General features: G+C 34.5%; 2 protein-coding genes across 3 annotated transcripts in view; both read right to left on the bottom strand.

Annotated features, from left to right (window-relative positions):
• Nucleotides 1-5,193: 5,193 nt before the first annotated feature.
• LOC127167591 (mucin-7) lies at nt 5,194-6,847 on the bottom strand. The gene is made up of 2 exons (XM_051113717.1): nt 6,277-6,847; nt 5,194-5,335 (listed from the first exon to the last, which is right to left on the bottom strand). The coding sequence occupies exons 1-2, from the start codon at nt 6,845-6,847 to the stop codon at nt 5,292-5,294; spliced, it is 615 nt and encodes a 204-aa protein (XP_050969674.1). The 3' UTR covers nt 5,194-5,291.
• Nucleotides 6,848-11,662: 4,815 nt separating this feature from the next.
• The window catches only part of ndrg2 (NDRG family member 2), a 37,885-nt gene continuing 24,907 nt past the window's right edge, over nt 11,663-24,640 (bottom strand). For both annotated transcript variants that reach the window (XM_051114225.1, XM_051114226.1), the window contains exons 5-16: nt 20,299-20,419; nt 19,940-20,002; nt 19,758-19,818; nt 19,171-19,257; nt 19,022-19,078; nt 16,558-16,661; nt 16,014-16,052; nt 15,882-15,933; nt 15,721-15,768; nt 15,416-15,451; nt 15,274-15,325; nt 11,663-12,604 (exon numbers count right to left, since the gene is read on the bottom strand). In XM_051114225.1, coding sequence (XP_050970182.1) covers nt 12,441-12,604; nt 15,274-15,325; nt 15,416-15,451; nt 15,721-15,768; nt 15,882-15,933; nt 16,014-16,052; nt 16,558-16,661; nt 19,022-19,078; nt 19,171-19,257; nt 19,758-19,818; nt 19,940-20,002; nt 20,299-20,419 — 884 coding nt within the window. In that variant the 3' untranslated portion in view covers nt 11,663-12,440. The remainder of the gene's footprint in view (nt 12,605-15,273; nt 15,326-15,415; nt 15,452-15,720; nt 15,769-15,881; nt 15,934-16,013; nt 16,053-16,557; nt 16,662-19,021; nt 19,079-19,170; nt 19,258-19,757; nt 19,819-19,939; nt 20,003-20,298; nt 20,420-24,640) is intronic.

Raw genomic sequence — 24,640 nt, 5'->3', positions numbered from 1 at the left:
GCCATTTATATGGATACACCTTAATAAAATGGGAATGGTTGGTGATATTAACGTCCTGTTTGTGGCACATTATAAGTGGTCAGAAACTTGTAAATAACTCATGAAAGAATAAAGTTACGTTAAAACCAAGCACACCATTGTTTTTCTTGTGAAATTCCCAATAAGTTTGATGTGTGATGTATCCATATAAATGGCCCACCCTGTATATATACACATATATATATATATATATATATATATATATATTTAAATATATATGTGCTCCAGCTTGGCAGCATAGCACTAAATCCAGAACAAAAACGAAACAGTCACGAATATATTGCTGTGTTTAATTTCGCACAGGTGAGTACCCAGTTTGAACTACAGCGATCTATCCTAATGAAATTGACAGAATTTGAAATCTGAGACTTTTTCATATCAAAAGTAACTATGCAAAAAGATTACAATTTATTGTATGTGAGGCGCACTATGTACTGTTCATTCATCAACTGAAAACAGCATAGACCAAAAGATCGACTGATATTTAAGAATCTATATTGGTTCATAAAAATGAGAATCTATAAAAATCAAGAAATATTTTAGTGTCCTCTGTTGTCACTGCAGGTGTGGTGTTGAACGTGAAATGTGACGCACAGTCTCTGTTCATCTGTTCTCTTCAAAATAAATGTATAAGCCTATATCGTCCTGTAGGTCCTGTAGGTCCTGATTAAAAGTGAAAATATGAACAAAAATAAAAGCAGTTAAATGTATTGTTATATTTAAAATATGAAAATTAATATGATGGGTAATAATAGATTATGATGGAATTTTTACGACCCTGTCCATCGTATATATCTACTGACAGTGGAAGAAGTGGTATCCAGTATGCCAACGAAACAAGTCCTGGATGCAAATCTGGCAAATAAAATTTAATTAGTTCAAAACTGCACATTTAACACCCCAATAGTGAGCTATAGGTTTATTTTCCTACCGTTTGGTGTGTCTTCAGCCAGTGAAGTCTTCCAGCGTGCAATCGCACAGAAGGTCTTGAAGAGGTCTCAAACCACATGATGAAAAGGTGAGATCAACCATGCAAATGCTGCTGCCTGAATACAAACAAGCATTAATTAGATTAATGGGTGTGGTGCAGTTGTAGCACGCTCTGTCCAGTTGGCAGAGACACAGTTAAATCTGTTTGAATAAAACAATAAGACCAATATTAACCAAGTTGCTCTTGTAATGGCTTCTTCTTCATGACTCACCATTAACCACTCAGTCTCTGTTCAGCACAGTGTCTCCCCCTACTGTTAACCAGGGTTATTCCACAAGATTCAGTATAATCACAGTTCTTGAAACAACATCCAAAAACACCATAAAATAATCAAATAAATAAAATAATAATAATAATAATAATAATAATAATAATAATAATAATTCCTGTGACTATACATACAGGGTCACACAATACCTGTCCAAATTTATTCTGGATTTATCTGACATCAGTGCTCCCCTTTGATGTTCAGTGGCACTGAAAATGAAGAATTAGCTAGCACATGTAACACTGAAATTCTTTCATGTACAGAAACCAGTGGTACTTTCAGTTGATGGCAGCTCAAAAGAGATTGGAGCCACCATTCTGCAAGATAAAAATTACAGATTACTTTACAACCTAAAGTCACTTACAAACTAGATAAAGAGATGCATGAAGTCATGAGAAGAATGCAAGTCATGCATACATGAATGAGCATACAGAATACTTGTTTGGTCAAGAGCTTGAGCTGTACTGCATTACAACATATCTACCTGTATCTAAAGAAAAGCTTAGCATTTTCCGCAAAGCAACAGCTGCTGATCAAGAAATGCAACTACTGTGCAAAATGACCATGGATGGATGCCCTAAAGATGGAAGTGAGTTTCCAAAACAGATTCATGTATACTGTTCGAAGAAAAAATGAGCTTCACATCAGGACTTCTTATTTAAATCACCAAAGCTCATTGCTCCAAGCAAACTGAGACAAGAAATGCTGCTGAAATTTCATGAATCACATCTTGGAGTTATCAAATGTACACAAGGTGCCAGTGATGTTCTGTTTTGGCTGAACATATCAACCCAAACTGAGGAGTTTGTTTTCTCATGGCAAAATATTAGACATTGTCATAACAATATAAAAATCAAAACACAATAGCAAAACTATTTTACATACAACATGCAAGACGTGCAGGGTTGTTACACAATATAACATACACAACTACTTAATTTGAATGATCGCTAGAAAATAGAGTCTTTGTAGATTAATCTTTTGGAAGTGAATATAAAACAAATTTACTCACAGCATAGGATACAGCGTCCTCTCAACATGACGTAAATCACATGGAAATTTTACTGTGTTTGCGGGCGGGCAAGTTGTTTGCGACGTAGAACATGGGTGGACATTATGCACATGTGTTGCTTCATGACGTACAGCCGTAACAGAATAAGATTTGAGTAAATTCTGTGTGTAAAACAGACCTTCCCGAAAATTCTCGTCCGGATTCACAAACACTTCGTAAACATCCCATTTGATAGGACTAATAAATTCCAATCATATGTAAATAGGGCGCTAGTGCACGCTCCTTCACAATTAGCATAATCCCCGCCTTTTAATTACAGGTACGCAAATTGCGTGTCCAGAAAGGCAGTGGAATATTCTGGTCTACTTTCTCAGGTTTGGCTCCAGTATATTGCATAAACGTAAAAAAGACTAATAGGCCATATGCCTAACAATAACATGTGTCCACCAAAGAGTTTTTAGCCAGCTGAAAAAGTGTCAGGCGCTCTTCTTAAAATGAACTGGTGGCACTTGAAAACACTGTTCCACCATGCTGTTATCCAAGGTGATAAAGAAATATAATGTCATTTTGATGATTGACATCAAGAGTTTGATGGTATTTTGGTGTTGATGTGTGAATGTAAAAAGCCAGAACACCATTGCTTGTGTGAACAGCAGATTTATTTATTTATTTATTTATTTTTTACTGAAAAGTCATTCTGGTAATTTTATGGTAATTTACTGGTATTTACTGTATGAAATAAGCTACTGACTCACACTCATGTATCTCTAAAAAAAACGGGTAGCATTTAAGCTTCCATTCTACCTAGTATCTATCTATCTAAAGCGTTGCTTTAATGCTTCTCATAACAAGATCAAACCTAATGAAACTAGAAACTATGAATCAAACCACGAACACACTCACCAATGAGAAGAAGAATGAAATGTAGAGGGTGATCCATTTCTGAGAAAGAAAAACTTTGGAAAATTCCAATATCAAGCATTCCCAGATATATTTTGGGGTGAAATATGACAGTTAATGGCAACATAAATAAATCATAATCAATTAAGACAACATTAACATCTCAACACTATAATTCTAGTTAAATAATGAACATTGGAGATGTTCTTACTTTAGAGGACGCATGTTTCTGTCTGCAGCTTGAAACTGTGAATATTATACGTGCTTTCATCTGTCATTTAGCATGACATCATTTATTTCTTTAAAATTAGTTTTCATATTTTACTTCCTCCTTATTTCTGTTTTTGTCCATCTCTGTTTGTTTGTTTTTTTATTTGCATATTGGTTTAGTAATCAGAAAACTATATGCACAGAAGTCGTCAGAGTTTGCATGTTAAAATAAACAGCTGCTTCAATGTTATTGGTGGGCTGCACAACTTGTTTTAACCCCTTGTGTTAACATCCCTTTTTAGCTTGACATGCATGCTTGTGTTTCTCAGCTTTGGGACACTTTTTAATCTGATGCACTTTGAAACTCAGCCCTTTTCATGAGGTTGAGTTATTTAGTGAAGACAGGTAATACTGGTTACTGTTTGAAGGGTTAAGGCTAGAAGGGATACAGCTGTGGCTTCTGGGCACGTGCACATCACTATAGCATAATTTCTGTCACATTGTACAACAGTATTTACTGTATTTGCTTTATTGTAAGGGGTAGGGTTAGGGTTGGGGTAGGCAGACGTTATAAATAAAACACAACCTAATAGGTAGAAAATTGAATTTAATGTTAGTTTATGGCTGCAGCTGCATCCCTTCTAGTCACAACCTTGTTTGAGGCTCCACTCAAAGAGAAAGAAATGTGTGTGAGATGAAGGAATGAGTGTTATTATTCATAGTGTGTGTATTGAGAGACAGTTTAGAATATTTAAAATGGGGGGAAAGAGAGAGAAGCTTTTTTTTACTTTTTTAGGATCTATAATGGGCTTTAATATGATCTGTCTCTCTCCTTGGGGTATTTTTGATATCTGTGTTTGCATTCATTTACAAACAATGACATTGACTGTAAAACGCATGTTCAACCAGAGGCTATATCAGTACTACATCCACCAAAGCTTAATTACTGGCCACTGTTTATGTCACATTTTGTCTCCTCATCTGCTCTCCTCCATAATTCATGGGGTTATTATGCAATAATATATATATTAGAGATACATTTCAGAATCTATAGGCTAACTGAGTTAAGAACAGGTCTACATTTATCTTTCAGATGGGAAACATTCTGCTTTGTTTGTCATTAGTTGTTCAATTATAAGCTACTAAACTATCAAAACACTTTTTTTAAACAAGATACTTCAAATATGTATGTAACATAATAATAACATCATGTATATTTAAATGTTAAACATAAATGCACCTTGTTTTTGATATAGGATGCAGAGTATCTGTGACCCTGTACCACAAAACCATAAGTAGCATGGGTATATTTGTAGCAATAGCCAACAATACATTGTATGGGTCAAAATTATTATTATTATTATTATTATTATTTTTTCTTTTATGCCAAAAATCATTAGGATAAATAAAGATCATGTTCCATGTAGATATTTTGTAAATGTTCTAACCTAAATATATTAAAACTTAATTACTGATTAGCAATATGCACTGCCAAGAACTTCATTTGGAAAACTTTAAAGGTGATTTTTATTATTTATTTATTTATTTATTTATTTACCCTCAGATTCCAGATTTTCAGATAGTTTTATCTTGGCCAAATAGTGTCCTATAACAAACCTTAAAAAGTCTATGTATTATTATGTATTATTATCTCAATTGAAAAAAGTACAGGTTTTGTGGTTCAGGGTCACATATGAGCAGTATATATGACATATGATGATAATACTTCACAAATAAAGTAATATTGAAGAAATTTTATTAACATGATGTAAAGTACAAAAACAATAATTTGTGAACATTAGGAAAATGATTCATATTTAATGTTGTCTCCTGGATTGAGTCTCAGTGATCTTTAACTCTCCACATTTCTGCTAAAGTCTCCACTGAATGAGTGGCAGCGTCCAGATAAGAAGTCCTGCACAGAAAAAGCAATACATGCTTTTTGTTTAGGAGCCTGATAAAATTACATTAACATTACTATATGTTTAGCGAAATAAGAACTTAATTTGCATTTAATATTCAATAAAGTGAATTGATTACTCTTTTGTTGTTTTGTTATTGTTGTTGTTGTACATTAAAAAGTTAGGCCAACGGAAGTTAACCAGGGGTGCGTTTCCCGTACAACGACGTAACTCGCTGATTAATCTCCATAATATGATGCATTGTGGTGGAAACGAACTAGCTAGTCACGACTGTTTCCCGAACACGGTCGCATCTCCGTCGTTTGAACCACATTAGTTCAACAATGTAGGGCTGTTGTTAATGACGTCACCGAGTAATAATTTACGCTATTTAACTTATTGGAGATCTCTAAAATGCAGCTATATTAAACATGGCATTGGGTGACTTATTTACTATTTTTTGTTCCGTGTCATTTCGCTTTATTTGATGTTTGATTCATCGTGGTCCCTCTTACGTCATACTCCAGGGTTCCCGTAGGCATTTATATATATATATATATATATATATATATAGATTGTACTGCATGTTAACTTGCTGCTTGTGTCCAAGAGAATAATTTATTGAGCCCATAAGTCTTACTAACAAGGAACTATGCTTCTAACCACAGGTCGAGAGCTTTAGTTCCAACCACGTAAGTTTGTGACGCTGTTTGCGAATGTTCGTTTGAACTATGGTTTCGGGAAACACCGAATCGTTGAACTATGTTGGTAACGACGGAACTTGCGACCATAGTTGGCTAATGATGCTTTTGGGAAACGCACCCCAGGTTGACATTAATATTATTTGAATCACAAAAAAATAAACACATCTGCTCATTTCAATTCACATAAAGTATACTATTTTTCTACAATATTGTAAGTAGTAAGAACTGATCTTTAATTTGACAAATGCTACCTGCACAGAGAAGCTGATAGACGGAAAATGAGGCTGTAGCTGTTGCTCCACTTGCAGTTGAGCCACTGATCATCGTGACCGCTGTTGTGGCTGCTGCCGATGGAGATGCTGGAGATGCTGGAGACACTGGAGGTGCTGTAGAAGCTGGAGGTGCTGTAGATGCTGGAGGTGCTGTAGATGCTGGAGGTGCTGTAGAAGCTGGAGGAGCTGTAGATGCTGGAGGTGCTGTAGAAGCTGGAGGTGCTGTAGATGCTGGAGGTGCTGTAGAAGCTGGAGGTGCTGTAGATGCTGGAGGTGCTGTAGAAGCTGGAGGTGCTGTAGAGGCTGGAGGAGCTGTAGATGCTGGAGGTGCTGTAGAAGCTGGAGGTGCTGTAGAGGCTGGAGGTGCTGTAGAAGCTGGAGGTGCTGTAGATGCTGGAGGTGCTGTAGAAGCTGGAGGTGCTGTAGAAGCTGGAGGTGCTGTAGATGCTGGAGATGTTGTAGACGCTGTTGTTGTTGCTACTGTGGTCGTACAGTGACATCCATTGAAGAGCAGAAGAACAGTTACAGCAAAGACACTCAACTGCTTCATCTTCCTATGGGAAATAAACATTTGTTAAACCACACTGAAAAGACAAGTTTTGATTTGATCCAGTATATGATTCTGCTGCCAGTGTTACTAGATCATAATGCAATGTAGCTGGACTCACACTTGATAAAGCCATATCCATCTTATTGTGCAAGATGGAAGTAAGCTATTTTCCGTGAATGTAACTTCCGATTTATTAGCCGATAGGGCAAAGTGCAGTAAACGGTAAAACTTGCGCTACAAAACAGGGTGTTTATGATTATCACAATTTATTTAAACAATGTGATGATAAATAACAGATTGTAACATTAATATTGTAACGGACTGTTTTTGTGCCAATAGAATAACTGGAAGCGAATAGGTGGATAAAAGTACTATTATTACGTTACACAGTTTACATGATTACTGTTTTACTTTGCACTCAGCTGGATAAAGTATATATAGGCTTATATATACACATATATATTTGCTGTAGATAAAATATTATTTATCATGTTTTAAAATCTTGATTACCGTGGTGTTTTGATGTCTTCTTTCTTCTGATTAAACGGTTCTAGAAAATAATGTGAATTTTAGTCCACAGAAAAACTGCTTCTGGCCCAACTTATTTTATTTTACAAGTAGGTTATAAAAGTTATGAATACAAAGTATTAAAACATTTAAATCTACACTCTTAAAAATAAAGGTTCTTTACTGGCATCAGTGGAACATCCATGGAACCTTTCAAAGGCAGCAAGTTTCTTCATAGTCGAAAAAGGTTCTTTAGATGTTCTTAAAAATGTTTCTTTTGTGAAATGTTCACTGAAAGGATCTTTGGGGAATCAAAAATGGTTCTTATATGGCATCACTGCCAAAACACCCTTTGGATCCGCTAATCAATTAATAATTGACGTAAATGTATAATCAGATAATAAAACTCTGATCATAAGATAAAAAAGGGTATATGATGTAAATGAATTCCCTGTTTAAACTAGTCTTTATATACATTTTAGTCAAATTAAACAGCTTATAATATTAGTAAAGATCATGAAGGTTTACATACCTGCTCTCTGTGTCGTTGTCACGGCAGTCGGTCGGTCGGTGAGGTTTATAAGTGTTCGTGTGAGCAGTGATCTCTGTGGAAACCCCTTTCTGACCTGCTGGGTAATTGTACGTTTTAGTGAAGCACAGGATTGTGTTTCAGCACTTCCACTTATTGTTCTAATGGTAGAGGTGATTTTAGCCCTCTAGCAACAAACAGAGCCGTGTGTCAACACTGACCACATCAGACACACGAGTAACCATGGTCCGGTTTTCTATATATAGAGAAAATAAAACTATTACAGGAGTGTCTCATGATCTGCCAAGTAACTTTTTGTATTGATCTGACCCAAATCTAAAAATAGACTCGGTTTAGTGTGTTAACTAGAGATTACTCGGTTTGTGAAAGTTCAGACTGAGTCAAATCAGCAATAACTTGAATACTTTTAATAAGTGAAATGTGGTTAATATGAAATACTTTTGGTATGTGTGATGTTTTCTTATGCGCATTTAACAAGAATTATGATGAACAAAAATAGACTGAAATTGTGAAAAAACTGAATTGAATGTACCTTAAATACACCTTAAAGATTCAGATAAATATTTTAGCAAACAGTTAACAGTTCAGAAACAACTTTTTAATGCTCTCTGGTCTGCAGTAAACTTGGATATATTGTTAGAGTTTCACTCTCTTATATATTAATCTAATATATTTATATAAAAGTATAATAGAGCAAACAAGTATTTGAGCTACTAATAACTAGCTATAATCACATGCATGTACTCGATCCAAAAAAAGATCTTTAGAAATATCAGAGCTTTAAAATTTAAATATAATAAAGGACAATAAAGGGAAAAAAGAAAACAAGTTCACTGTACACGTGTGACAGAAGCATTTTTAAATGTGCAAATGTATCATGTATCTTTTCCGAGTGTCACAGGACCACATAAAAATATTTTACATGACCAAAAAGTATATATGAAAATAAGACTCAAATAACATTGTGTCATTTTGATCCCTTTAATTACTTTTTTCCAGTTGTTCATAGTATTACACAGAGAAATTAGCCACACAGTTAATTTTGATTGCATTCTGTTATTCATGACATTTTATTTCTTTTTTTTATTATTTCTTTTTTGTTAATTGCATTATTTCCTTTTTTAGTGCTAAAGCTAAAAAAGTTACACAAGAACTAGCACACTGATGTCTAACCCATAAGGACACTGAGACGCAAATCTACTTCACAGAAAATAAAAAGTAAGGGTTTCATTGAGGAGAGTTAGAAATAAAAGGGAAAAAAAATGGACACACATTTACATTCACACCACCCAACACACGCCACAACCTAACCCATTTCTTTCTCCATTATTTGTATTTTATTGTGTCATTACTCTCAAATGTATTATGGTTATTTCTCTATGTATTTGGTAAAACATTTCAGATTCCATTTATTTTTTGGTAAAGGCTCCTGTAAGTCTGGGATGATCTTGCAGTCTTTACGCTGAACTCAATTATTAATATTCCAACAACCATCCCAACAGGAACTTTCCATTAGAAAGAAAGAAAAACACCATGTTTCCCACTTACCCAACCCATGAATGCCAACTTTCTGTCATGAACAAAAGAAAAACGTCTCTAAAACGGGATAACAAACAAAAATGACATGTGATTTGAGAACCTCTATGAACACTGGACGAACTTTCCAATTAACATTGGATATTTCGATTTGTTGTCATCTTCAGGGCAGTGTTTTGCTGAATGTGATTGTTACGATACATTTGCAGTTGTGAGGTTTTGGTCTATGTTGTTATTGGCAAGTGTTAGCAATCGTGTCAAAAAAAAAAAAAAAACACAAAAAAAAAACCTCAGCGCTTCCGGTATTATTTCGAGCGCTCTATATCAAATCTTCTATATGTTTAAAGTTTAAACATTTCAGCTAATCTCGATGGCTTGTCTATTGGAAGAGCTCTTGGCGCTAATGGGTTACTAACATGGCTACAACCTGTTGGCAGTGAAGGGGCTGGTTAATCAGCAAAAGTGAATTTGACACAAGCGCTTTAAAGCGTCACTAAGAAACTCGAACGAAATTCCCTTATTGTGCTTCTAAGAGGTAAAGCACCGCACGCACGCTCAGACATGCCCACACGTCCTGTTGTACTCTGTGTACAAGTCACTATGGTTCAGCATTAGATCACACCATGGCTTTAAGTACACTTCAAGCCAGAGCTAAAGCTCTCAAGTTACGTTAAATCTAGGAACGGCCATTCAAAAAGACGAACGTCACCATCACCATGAGTCCACCCTCACCGTTTCCAACCAAACACTTCTGCAAGCCGACTAACGGGGTTCAACAAAGTCTCGTGTCCGTACCATGGTACAGTGATGGTATCAAAACCTTAGGCCTTTGATATCACAGTACTAGATGGATACGCTAATAGGCCTACTGTACAAGGGTATTACACCACTGTACTTCAAAAAAATACCATGGTACATGTCCACAAAGGTACACATCTGGAAACTCACAACACACTCTCATGGCAAATCGTAAACATTTTATGTTTTGGCGAATTGGTGGATATAATTTGATCTAAATTATAATGATACATTGGTATGATCTCCCCACTGACGGTGTACAGGTGGACTTGTATGCTTACTAAAACCATGGTAACTACAAATTAACCATGTTTTTGGTATTCTAACCATAGTTTAACCATGGTATGTGTAGTTAAACTGTGGTTTTACAACTGGTAATCAATACGGAAAAAAACATGGTTACTACACTTTTACTATAATAAAACCATGGTTAATTTCCGTAAGGGTATTAATTAACCTCATGTACTGAGTGCAGGTGAAAACGACACTGTGTAGATTAAATCCTGTTTACAGGTCAGTATTTGCTTGAATAAAAACATTATTAATGAATTATTATTCATCATGCAGGTATATTATTTCTCAAACTAGTAGTTGAGTTGACTGCTTTATAACTGGACTTGTGAATGAGCGTGTTTACATGTGTGATTTTGCACAAATTAGGCTACGCTTAACAGTTCCTTTAATGGCGCACTTTAATGACAGTCTGTAAGTACCTTAAACTTCAGCGAACTTCTAAAAATCACACAAATCAAATCATACAGACAAGTAAATTGGTGCGGTTTCTCGCAAGACCCGGTTTAAATGACTTTATGGGCGTTCTGTTAGCTCATTTATGACACAAGCAGAACACATTTCTGGTTTTTGTCCGTTCATAAAACTAGAAAAGATGTTCACATTTAGCCACAAATTTCCCGCATTTGTGATTACGACTGGAGAAAAGGATGTCAAAATCTCATGTAAATCTCAATACTGACATTTTGTCTTGCGGTAATTTTTATAGACTGATTTGCAGAGATGTGGTTTACAAATTAACTGATTATTAATAGTTCCCATCAGCATTTCATTGTACATGTGACTGAAGCATTTGTCTGGCATTTCTACCAATTTTGCCCTCACCTGAACGTCAACTTAAAATCGAATTTCTTTACTTTCTTGATTCATATGTCTGCTCTCACTGTAAGCGATTAAGCGGTGCGTAAGTCTTTATAAACATTCATCAAGCTCGGTCAAACAACTTTCCTTTTCACCTGTACCGTCATCAATTTCTTCAACCCAACCACCATCAAACAGACACCTTTATTAACCATCTAATCAATTCCCCACAGATGAATCCCCATCTAATGTTAAAAGAATTCAGATCACATAACTACAATGTGAACGTCATGTCACTTGACTGCAAAACAACATCCCCTGTGACCGTCCTGTTGTTTTTTTTCCTATTTAAGACCGCACACACTCTTACCGAAATAAAACGAAAGTAAAGTCCGTAAAAAACAAAAAAACAGACTGACATGGTCAAGTAAAAATTCCGGCATGCAATTCCGAACAGGCAAAGACCCCAATGGACCCAACCCCGCAACCAAACAAATTAAAGTAAAATATAATTACAGTATTTTTCTTTCACGCTTTTATGTATATAGCTTTTTCGTTAAGGGCAAATGGAAGACATGAGGTGGCTGTCATCTACAGAGACGAGTACTTCGGCCTACAACTTTTGTCTCCGAAAATACTGTACTCCTCTCACAGCAGCAGGATTGTATAACAGAAAAAAATAATAATGATACAAAATACAAAAACAAAAGAAAAAAGCACACCAAAAATAATAATCACATAGAAGTTGATAGACACACATTATGAGCTTATATACTCTTTTCTCTATTCGTTTAGAGTTTACAAATTCAACATGTAATTAAGAGAAACATTGTTATTTATTTTTTCAGTGACGCTCGTCGTTATTAATATTAATAATCAATATTCATATTAGAAGTATTACTATTGGTTAACACTACATTTGGGTCTCACTAAAGGCCCCGCCCATGTCACAGAGTTAAAGGGCTCTATCATCTGCCTGACGGGTCGGTAAAGGGAGGGAGAGAGTCGTCATCATCCGTCCGTCTGTCGCCATGCACGAAACTTGCTTTCCGCCACCAAGAAGACTCAAGCGTTTCATCCGTCCATCTCTCTCCCCCTCTCTGGCGCTCCTCAGCACGACACCTCCATGGTATGGGACGGGCTCGGCGGGAGTTGTCCGCCCTGCGAGCCCTGGGACAGCGTGCGGGATCTCGAGCGCGAGCCCTCCATGGAGTAGGAGGACGAGAGCGACGTGGTGCGCGAGCGCGACAGGCGCGTCATGCAGGAGGACGCCACTGAAGGGGAAAGAGAGGCAGCGCAAACATCAGAGAACAAACAGAAGAACTATTTTCTTTTCTTTTCTTTGCTTAGTAAACGAATAAATAGTTGCAAGATGTAAACTCAGACTTCTGTGAAAAAAAGTCCAAATTACAAGACGTACATTTAGAATTATGAAGGGGAAAAAGTCAGGATTGTTTAATATAAATAATTAGGGTACAACAGGGCTAAAGGCACCCCGGGGTAAAAGGCGCCTTTGAAAACTAATCGTAGCACTTTCTAAAACATTCACTTTTTAAGATGCACATGCAAATTTGTCTGATCCTTGGTGCGATCCTGAGCGGCAGCGCAAAGTTGATTCTGTGCTTACACTGTAAAAAATAAAAAAACACCATTTGTTGAGTCAGCTTAAAATAATTTGTTACCCTGCTGCCTTAAAATTTTAAGTTCAGTCAACGAAAATAAGTTTAGTCAACTTGAAATGTTGTTGTACTTAGTAATAACTTAGATATTTGTGTTTGCTAAACTTAACAGATGGGTAAATAACCCAGCTGCCTTAAAATTTTAAGTTGATTCAACTCAAATATCTAAGTTGTCACTTAGTATAATTTAAAGTTAATAAATTTCAATTTGAATAAGCTTTTTTTTGAGTTCACTGAACTTAAATTTTAAGGCAGCCAGGTTACAAATTATTTTAAGTTGACTCAACAAATTGTTTTTTTTTTTTTTACAGTGTACTTGATCTATTGTTTTATGTTTTTATTATTATTATTATTATTTTTATTAATTATTATTATGTTTTTATTTAATGTTGTAGATTTAAGTAGCAAATTAGAATCACCAAAATAAATGCATATATTTTGAGACAAATGTGTTCTTAATGATTTTCGGTGTTGTTTAGGGTAAGTAAAGCAACTGTTTTTAAATAACAAAAGAATATGTAAAAGTATGTTATTTGGGGTAAAAAGTATCCCTGCTGTTGGGGCTAAAAGGCACAGTAATTAACATGATAATTAATAGATGGCTGACTTTTCCATTTGTTGACATGACATGGTTAGATTCAGATGGTAAATATCATGTTGGGTGTCCATTTTAGAGATAATCACCATGTTTAGTATACAACCATCATATTTAAAAACATGACATTAATCATATAATATAATCAAATATTATTTGTTGGTATTACTGTAAATCTATATTAAACTAACATGGGATCTCCTTCAATGCTTTCAGAATCTTTACCTTTTAAAATGATTTTGTCTCTGTACTTTAAAATATATATTTATTATATAAACAGTTTAATGACAATATATTTATACAATAAGCAGTAAATAGTACAAACTTTGCTGAAGTGGTTGTTTTGAACAAGAACTAAATGATAATAATAAAATAATTTTAATAATTACATTATTTCAAGTATTTAGATCAATACTGTGTGCCTTTAGCCCCATGCTGGTGAGCCTTTTACCCTGTGTGTACTGTCAGAAAAAAAGGTGCAGTTCTGTCACTGGGGCGGTACCCTAAGGTACAAAGGGAAAAGGTACAAATATGTACTTTTAAAGTACTAATATGTACCTTTAAAGTACCAATATGTACCTCTAAGTTACTGATATGTACTTTCAAAGTACTAAATGTACCTTTAAGGTACTAATATGTACTGTTTAGGGGTACAAAGATGTACCTTTTCATTTTTTTTTACTGCCCCAGCGACAGAACTGTACTTTTTTTTTTTTTTTTTTTTCTTTCTGAGAGTGTGGGGTAAAAGATTTTAAAACAAAAAAAAAAAACATTTTTTTTTTTTTTTTTTAAATGTATAAACGTATATGATTTATTGTCACTCAAAATCTGTTGCCCCATAAATGTTCAATACAATATTGTATTTTTTTTTGCAATTATACACTTTAGGTCCAGTGAACAGCACATTTTTTCTTAAGATGTGCCTTTAGCCCCATTGTACCCTACCACTTGCTCTAGTTAATCTGGTCAAAAACAGGACAAACATTTAAACCCTAAGGGTTAAATGTCTTGTTTATTGATCATGCGAAGCTTAAACACTGTTTATATCATTGTATATATTATTACTAATGCTCACAAGTTTGGGTTGATAAGATGTTTTAATGTTTTTGAAACAAGCCTCTTCTGCTCACCAAGACTGGATTTTTCTTGTTTAGAAATACAGTAAAATGATAACATCTTTATTGAAATATTTTATTTTAAAATAACTGTTTTCTCTGTTTTCTAATATGTTAAAATGTAATTGATTGCTGTGATCAAAGCTGAATTTCAGCATCATTACTCCAGTCTTCAGTGTCACATTATCGTTCAGAAATCATTCTGATATGCCGATTTGCTGCTCAAGAAACGTTTATGATTATTATAAACACTGAAAAAAAGTGCAGCTTCTTAATTTTGTGGAAACCCTGATACATATTATTTTTTTCAAGATTATCTGATCAATATAAAGTAAAAAAAAAAAAAAAACTGCATTTATTTGAAAGAAAAATTTGTAATATTATAAATATCTTGTTGTTACTTTTGATCAATTTAATGATTAGATGATTAAAACCTCAATTTCGTATATACATATACACACACATACATACATACATACATACACACACATATATATATATATATATATATATCATGATATTCCTCAATAATCAATAGCTTTCATGTCACTTACTGTATCCCATGCCTTGAATGAAATACTTAAACGCTTCTGTCAGTTTGCTGGGCTGTAGAGAAACACATTTCATTTACACACTGCACAGATTTCATCTGAATAGATTATTTGTATTGATAAATAATGATGTGATGTGCCTTACCTGAGTCAGCTGTGGCATCCCGCCAGCATCAGCCATCTGCATAAAAACAACAAACAAGAGGCCATACAAAAATGTACTTGTTTTTTTGTGACACAAACTGTTTTCTCAAATTCTTCTTCAAATTATCTCATAAGATCATTTTAAGATTTAATGAACACGTTATTCAAAAAAAAATATATATATATATGTTTTAATTATTAATTATTATTATGTTTGCTCTTCTTTTGATTTTAAGTTTATTAAAATTATTGGAAGTACAAAATCAGACAAAAAACAAAAACAAAAAAAACAGGTGATGCTCAAACCTTGAGGAATGAGGTCGTAGTTGGATCTAGTTTGCTGTTGCACTCCACCTAGTGGACAGAAACAGATATGCAGTCAGAAGATGCTTGTGAGTTTCTGTGAATATTTTTTATTTATTTTTTTATTTTTTTTAATTAGCTAACTAACTGGCATAAAGACTTACAGCAGCTTCTTCATATGGAGCCTGATCACCGACCACCAACATCACAGGACATCTGAAACACACAGACATGTGAGGAGATGCCAAAAGACAAACATCTGTAAGAAAGATTGGTTTCATTTTCATCATTCTTACTTGAACATGTTATTCCTGTCGATGTTCAGATCTCTACGACTGTAAGGCAAAAAAGAGAAACATAAAAGTTTGATTATTAAGGAGCTCAAAATTGCATTTCTTTCATTGTGCCATATCACGTGTGTGAACCTGCTTGCTAATAACATGTACATTGCATCACACCTAATTGCATGGAATTGATAGGTATGGATGGATGGATGACATTTAATCACTTTTTAACACACATTTAAGTGTACTGTTGAGCATGCATGTACACAGCAAACCTAGAATAATTAATTTTTCTTTTTTTTTTAGATAAATGCAGGCTTAATGAGCATATATATGTATATATATATATATATATATAGTTAATGATGATGATCTTTGACCCTTACAATTCTACATGATTAAAATGAAGTAAAATGTAATTAATTATATATTTTGAGTCCCTAAAACATGTGGTAATGTGAACACACAATTCAAATAAAACATTTAAACAGCCAGAAGAATACGGCGATTTTGCTAAATTACTGTTTTTGCTCTTTTTGTATGTGTGTGATTTTACCCCTGGTAGCTCTTCCAGAAGAGCTCGATGTTGATGAGGTTTGGTGCTTTTGCGATTCTCTCTCTGTGAGTTTGAATGAGATCTGTGTTTGCCGACATCTCTTCCTGAAAACAAACAAACGCACACACAACAAAATCAGTATTCATCCTTTTACTAACCCTCATCTTTATAATGGATGGGATTATACAAAATGATTACACACTTGATTCTGATTGGTCAGTCGCATCATTCTGCAGTCAATCATTTCTGTATAATGATGTTAAACTGTAGAAATGGACAGTTTTCCCACACAGCTGTGCTAGTTCTGCTCAAAAGCAGCTTTTTCTTACATAACAGTGTAATTTAATGTAAAATAAATATTGAATGTCCAATTATTTGATATTTGTTAAGAAAAGAGGGTACAGGTGAATAGGGTAAAATAAATAAATAAATAAGACATAGAAAGTGAGACTTGTGACCATGCTTTCGCAATTGATTAATCTCAGTGTATTAAGCGAATTGTTTTGTATATAAATATTCTACAATGTTTTGTTTAAATATGCAAAAGATGAGTTGTGTAATTAAATATGCACTACTTTGCATACATTTCCAGATTATAAATCTGATCATTGGATGAAGTCTGGTTCAACTTCTTGTTTGATTTTGTTGACATAACAGAGTTAAAGATTTTTAATCACTCACTTAATCAGAAAAACTGTCAATAGATATATTGTTTATGAATAAAATGATATATATATAATCAGGCAAATGATATATGAACAAACCCCTCTATAAATACATTCAGAATATAGACAGGAATAAAATTGTAAAATTTTGTGTATATAAGTCATACTAAAGTGGACACGGTTAAAAAACAGCCTATGATATGGATTGTAATTAATGTCTATAGATGCAAATAGATGTGCAATAATAAAACCAGCTGAATGACAAATTAAGAAATCCCTCAGTAAAAACCTTCAGAGTATAGACAGAAAATAAAACCGTAAGTGCTGCTGAAGTTGAGATATAATCTCATTTTGAGAAAATGGCAGTTAAGGATATGTATTATAGTGCAAATATCTATAGACAAACAAATAAAAAAAGTGTAAGAAACTAATTCATAAATGTGTATTGATTGATTTTATAAGTCCAAAATAATACATGTTATAGAAATAGTCCAAAATCTCATAATTGACATCGAAAAAACAATGTTTTGTTTGTTTAATATACAGTCAGCTGATCATTATCAGAAAAATAATCTACATCAGGTTGATCGGAGGCCTGATACATATAAATCTTTCAAACAGAGACAAACACACACTCAGTTCTATCTAAAGTCCCTATTGTTGATGTACAAACACTAGAGTTGGGGTACTCGGACTCGAGTCCGGTCTCGAGTACAATTTTTACGCGACTCGGACTTGTCACGGACTCGGATGCATTTTTACTCGGACTTGACTCGGACTCAAGCCTTTCGGACTCTGAAAATATCCCGAGTCCGTCCGAGTCCAGAGACAGTTGACGGAAATGTCGAAATGAGGTCGGACTGTTACAGCTGATCTGAGGTAAGACGCTCATGTCAATCAACTATCGTGGGAGCGGCCTCTGTCATGTAACGCCACAACGACAGACATCTGAGAATGGCTCGATTTGAAAAAGGGGATATTATTTTTACAGATTAATTAAAAACCACTGCATGGATTTTTATCATTATAGGGTAGATTTGTACATACACTGACAACACACATTAATGTTCAAACAACATGAAAAAGTGAACTTAGCATCCGATGACCCCTTTAAGATCCCATTCACCAATATACCTACTCCTTTACCCCCACCCTTGAATTTATACATTTACTACATTGATGAATAAAGTCAAGTCCCGCCCTATAATTTATCACATTCTAAAACCTGTTTCACTCTAAAATAGGTCACATTACATAGATCAGCCATAACTTCTGTTGCATGACTTTAAGTTTGCTAAGCAGTGCATGGACACTAATTATGAGATATTGTGAAATCAAAATAGCAAGATCCAATAGAGGTTTGCTTTTCTTACATTTCAACTGACATTGAATTTTTCTAGTTGTAAAGGTTAAAAACAGGGGTGCCAAACTCAGTCCTGGTCCTTGGTTTAGCTCCAACTTGCCTCAACACACCTGCCAGGGGGTTTCTAGTATGCCTAGTATAAGCTTGATTAGCTGGTTCAGGTGTGTTTAATTGGGGCTGGATCTAAAATCTGTAGGACACCTCCCTCCAGGACCGAGTTTGGGCACCCCTGGGATAAAACAACGTTAAGTTACTGACAAACAGTATTGTTGGACTCGGACGGACTCGACTCGGACTCGGCCCTTTGGGACTCGGACTTGAGTCCGACTCGGCCCATTTTGGACTCGGACTCGTCTCGGACTCGATTGGTTAAAGACTCGGATTCGACTCGGACTCGACTTAGGTGGACTCGAACCCAACACTAACAAACACACACCTGACTGAAGAGGTGACACAGGATTTGGTCTGTGAGGGAAGACGTCAGATTGGAGAGCTGCAGAAGAAACACAGTCATCCAAGTCACTTTTGAGTACATATTGCCTGTTAATATTAATCAGACAGTGACTTTATGTACAGCTGACAGACCTTCTGAGCGGCCCAGTCCATCCAACCTCGTGCGTTTGTGTCGACGTTGACCAGAACGAGGCCTTCCACAGCTTCAGGGTTAGTCAGCTGTGTGCAAGAGAGAGGAGAGGATATAAAGCACCATTTAGTGAATATTTAAACAATTTGAAGGCTTTACAGACACGTTTCTGTTCAAAACACTACAAAATGATGCTACCTTTATTGTTGGCCAAAATCTAAGGTAGCAATGCAATAAGCACAGTAAAATGTCCATTCTGAGAGTTTCTAATATTTACTGTACTGTATATTTAAACAGTCTGCAAAGTGTAATCATATTTAATGCCTCAGTGGGTGTTTTTTTTATTTTATTATTATTATTTTTTTTGTCCAGCAGAGGGCTTCATTGAGTATTTCAGTGTCTGCTTGTGTTAAATTTTAACTGGATTTTAACTTACTGTACTATGAATATATTCAATAATCTGTTTATTATGAAATATCTGATAATCAACAGTTTTTGATTAAAGAAATGGCAAATGTATTTTCTGTATATTACAAAGAAAAAACAAAACAATACAAATGCATGCATATGTGTCAGATGTGTGACTCACAGTGAACTTGGACAGTATGTAAGCGCCGGCTCCAACTCCAACACCGATAATTGTGCGAAAACTAAACAAGAGGAAAGTAATCCACACTGTATCATATGAACATTAGAGCTATTGTCAAGTATATTTGCAGTTTGAAGTGTCACTAATGAAATTTTAAACGTGCAACGACTTGTTTAACTCACTTAAAAAACTGCAGGACAGCGGGGATCATCTCCGAGATCTGATCCATAGATGCATACTGGTATCTGTAAGAGAAAATTAAACATTTTAGGACTTTTAACGTCTAACACGAGCAGCCTGTGGACATGTAAAAGCATAAAAATAGTCTCTGAGTCACAATCTGCAACAAACACGAAGGATGTAAAACCACTAACACCTTCTGAAGACACTAGACAGGTGTCATTTAATGTATTTTAATTTTCACACTTTTTTATAACACCCACACAAGTCTCAGCAGTCACACACACAAACATACATACATGTACATATATACACATATACGCAACTGTATAAACCATATAAATATATAAACTGCATATACCCAGCAGGATAAACAGGCGCGCCGTCCTCTTGTCCTGGAGCATCAACATGAACCACAGTGAAGTTCTTCACAATCTCCTGCATTTCCTCAAACTTAAACAGGGTGGAGAAGCAGCTCTTACCTGAGACAGATAGACAACAGCAATCGAAACTACTTTCATTTAGGTAATTGTTAAGCTGGGATACTAGAAAACATTTAAGCATAAACAAACCACACGCACAAACAAACACACAGCACTGCTACTTGTTTACATTCATTCACTCACTTTTTATTCAGCATTTTTTAAAAACTACACAGTATAGGCCCAAAGGGCTAAATATGGCTAATAACACAAACAGTAAGTTTTGTGCTCTGTTCTTTTCAGCAATAAATAAACAAAGCTACTGTTCAGATGTCTAATTTGTAAAGGAATCATTCTTTTAATGAATCTTTTAAACTGATCTGATCTGAATGAGCATCTACATTTGCATTTTGTACCGATTCTCTACTTAAACAAGAACTGTTAATCAGAACCCGCTTCTTTAAATTTAAAATAAAAGAAACCTCTAGCTCACAGGTGTCAAACTAGAGGGTGAAAAGGCAGAGTTTAACTCTACCCCTGCCACAACACACATACCATTTGCATTTCAAATAAGCCTCTGCAGGGCAACAGCCATTCAGGAATTGAGTTTGCTGCTCTAGCTAATCCAAAAGTTGATGTTGTCACAGTCATCAGCTGGTGTGCCTATGACAGCCACCAGAGGGCACTCTCCCAGATCATTGCTTGTTTGTTCTGGACTTCAATTGCCATCAGCCCTGGCACGGATGATTGTTCCATTAACCTCAGCAGTGTGTCATTTTGATACTTAGCTCATATATATATACCTTGCTTAAGTATTGTTTCTGTTACTCTGTGTTTGTGGATTATATTTTGTGGATCACTTTGCGCAGTGTTTTCTGTCTTTTGTTTCAATGTGAATTACTTAATAAAAACTGAAATTTGATGATCTTTCTGTTACAGAGTGTGCAATGGCAGACGTCTTGTGTGTTTTAAATACACTCATTAAGTGTTAACAAATGGACTGAGTGTGAAGAGCTCATCTTGTTTAGTGTGATGTGCAGAACTGCTTTTAAACCACATATATTATTATTAGAACCAGTAACAGTCATATTGCAAGAAATGTGTTAGTGAGGTATTTCCAAGAAACAGTGCGTATTTTCACACCTGCCCCTTTTCAACCCAATAAATATCAGTCCAGTGAGTATCTCATACACAACAGATGCTTTCTGGACTTTCTGAACAGCTCAGACTCGACAAGACTTTTACACAAGTTCAAGAACAACACAAAGGTAAAATATGAAAGTTTTTTTTTTTCTTCTTTATAATTGAGGTTTGTAACATGTAAAGCAGTTTTACATATTTGTTTGTTCATGTAATAATATTCTTCCAAGATAATGTGTAACCTTGAGTAGAACTGATCTGCTAAAAAATAAAAATAGAAAAATAAACATGCTTATGCACTTTGACACTGTCAATGGCATCAAACTGACGACTTTTGGGATAAGTTCTTTCTCAGAATGAAAATACAGTATTTCAAACTCATTACAATCACAGACAAGAATATCACTAAAAAAACAAACAAACAAACAAACAAATCAATAAATAAGATTGACTTTTTTTTTTTTGCAAGTTTTTAATTTTTTTTTACATTTTTTAATAAGTTTTAAGTAAAATTTAAATATTAAAAATCCTTTTAAGATGATATGTCTAATATAATTTTTACCCATATGAACACAGTGACCTTAATATTTGGTACACCATACACAATGATGGTAACAATTAGTGGACAGTGTTTGAGTATGAATGGGTCATTTTGAGTAGAAAATGAACTCCAGATGTCACAAAACAGTAAGTTACTAAACCTAACAACAAAGCAACCATAAAACAGTATAAATACAACTCGAAAATAGTGAAAAATTATTCACGCTCTAGTGCATGATGGGAAAAAACGGGATCAGAACTTTGATATTTACTCAAAGAATCCTTGTAAACAACCAACAATTCCAAGTAAAATATACTTATAAGTTCAAACTTTAATTTCTACAAGCTTTAAATGAGTACTAATATATAATTTACTTTATTTATTTATTTTTTATTCTAGCCTGCACTAAATTATTTAATGTAGAAATTACATTTGTTTTTTAATGTAGTATTTACTTCACCACAAAATCATTTTTATCAGTTAAATGTATGCTAAGCCATTAGTGTCTGATCGAGTGGATCATTCAGGGTTTCCTTACAACCCACTGGTCAGTCAGTCTTTTAAATTAGCTAAATAGTCAATAGTTCATAACTGTGAAAATGCTGACGTAACTTCCATAGCACGACTCACTTCTTACTAAATGTTTATTTTCTCTTGTTGTCAGGATGAGATCTGCAGTTTTCCTCTCGCTTCTCTTCATTCTGGCTCTTAGTGTTGAATCCGAACGCCAGAGCAATGATCGATACGCAGAGTTCAAGAAAAAACACATTCTCCCAGCTGATTTTCAAACAGATAATGAAACTGTTTGGGTGAACTACCTAGTGAACAATAGTCTCTGCGGTAGAACTGAAACACAGTCTTTCATTAAGGACACTGAAGAAAATATAAAGCAAATCTGCAATGGTGCTAGTGAAAAAACAAATGATAACTATGACAGAAGTACAAAACTCTTCCATGTGTACATGATTGAAAGCAAAAACAATACCACCGATGCTTTGGAATGGGAATGTATCATTGAAAAATGCAGTCAAGTGAACACTAGCATAACTGTTAAATGTGAGAACAATCTACCTGTGCACTATCATAAACAATACCCTAAAAAGGGCAAAAAGCCATACCCTTGCAATTATACAACATGATTTCATTTCATAAAATTGATTGTGGAGGATTAAATAAGGGTTGAAAGGTTGTTCTTTAACGTTTCATTAAAAGTGCTGTTACGCCACATGCATGTTTAAAATGTAATGCCAGAAACATTTCAATTAAAGCTTTCTTTGCAGTGCAAAAAAAAAAAAAAAAAAAAAAAAAAAAAGATCAAATGTATAGCTTAAACAAAATATAAGTCTCTTTGAATAAAATCTGCCAAATGCATAATTGTATTCATTCTTTTGTGATAACATTCTAATTATCTTTGATAAACAAGGTATTATGCACAGAGTTACTCATTTAGACATCTAGGGCAAACTTATAATGTCTGAAAGTCATTTCATTATTGTCCCAAATGCTGCAGAAAAGTTTTCATTTGAGTTATAAATATGTTATTAATTATAAGTATTGTTAAGCTTGATCAGGTTTGAATGATCACATAAAATTTTATGTATTTAAAATTTCTGCACCATCAATTGCTATGGCACAAACAGTGATCCCTCTATAATCACTAAAAGGCTATCACTCATCTGAGTTCATGGCGATCTCACAAAATTATGTTATAATCAGTGAAGTTCTCTATGCTGCACAATGAATCTCTTATTTGCACTGCGTCTATATTTTGCTATAATGAAATGATTTGTGCTGAATACAGCACCTGAACAAAACTTAAGTGAGTAGATTCTAACTTAAACGCCTCTGATTGGCTGTTGTGTTCAAGAAATCAACAGACTTGTCTGTGATTGGCTACACTGCTCAGTGCTGTGGAAACACGTTGAAATAGAAACTGATCTCCAAAGAATAACGCACTGGAAGGTTTGCCAAATCTGCAAAGAAATGTCATTATTACAGCTTTAACTGAGGGTGCTATTAATTTCATTTAAGGGTGCTTAGCACGTCTACCACACCCCGTAGAACTGGGCCTGCCACAGTGCAGTAAACACTGATGTCAAACACACAAATGGTTTGCATGAGAAAAAACACTGTTGAAGCAACTTCACACTTTTTTATTTTTTCACAGCACAAAATACTGAAGAGGGAAGAGACGCATCTAAACAATCGCTCTAATGAAGAGGTAAACAGACACTATTTTGTAATTATGCTGTAAATATGTATGGTTCATTAATATAAATAAAGTTTATAATTATTGCACAAATATCTATTATATTCTGTTATAATTGAAACTGTATATTTCTGTGAGTATTTAGAGTTTTCAAGGTCAATCATAAACCATACTGCCATTTTGAACATATTCATATATATATATATATATATATATATATTTATTTATTTAACAGTTTTTAACAATACAGGGTGAGATTCATTGGTTTTCAAAAATGTTTTTCATTCACTGATTTTCAAAAAAAAAAAAAAAAAAAAAACTTGTGAAATATTAATGAATTTGTTTGTTTGTTTGTTTTTTTTAGTAAAAGTGGCACATACAGCTTTCGAAA

The sequence above is a fragment of the Labeo rohita genome, chromosome 7, assembly GCF_022985175.1.
Source record: "Labeo rohita strain BAU-BD-2019 chromosome 7, IGBB_LRoh.1.0, whole genome shotgun sequence".
Classification (NCBI taxonomy): domain Eukaryota; kingdom Metazoa; phylum Chordata; class Actinopteri; order Cypriniformes; family Cyprinidae; genus Labeo; species Labeo rohita.
The sequence above is the reverse complement of the archived record's forward strand: the minus strand, read 5'-3'. Positions and strand labels throughout refer to the sequence as shown.

What these genes read in the sequence shown, in the direction of transcription:
- LOC127167591 (XM_051113717.1), bottom strand. Translation starts at nt 6,847, where the DNA reads ATGAAGCAGTTGAGTGTCTTTGCTGTAACTGTTCTTCTGCTCTTCAAT. An exon ending in CTATCAGCTTCTCTGTGCAG is followed by an intron (nt 5,336 to 6,276) that starts GTAGCATTTGTC and finishes TTTTCTGTGCAG; the next exon opens with GACTTCTTATCTGGACGCTG.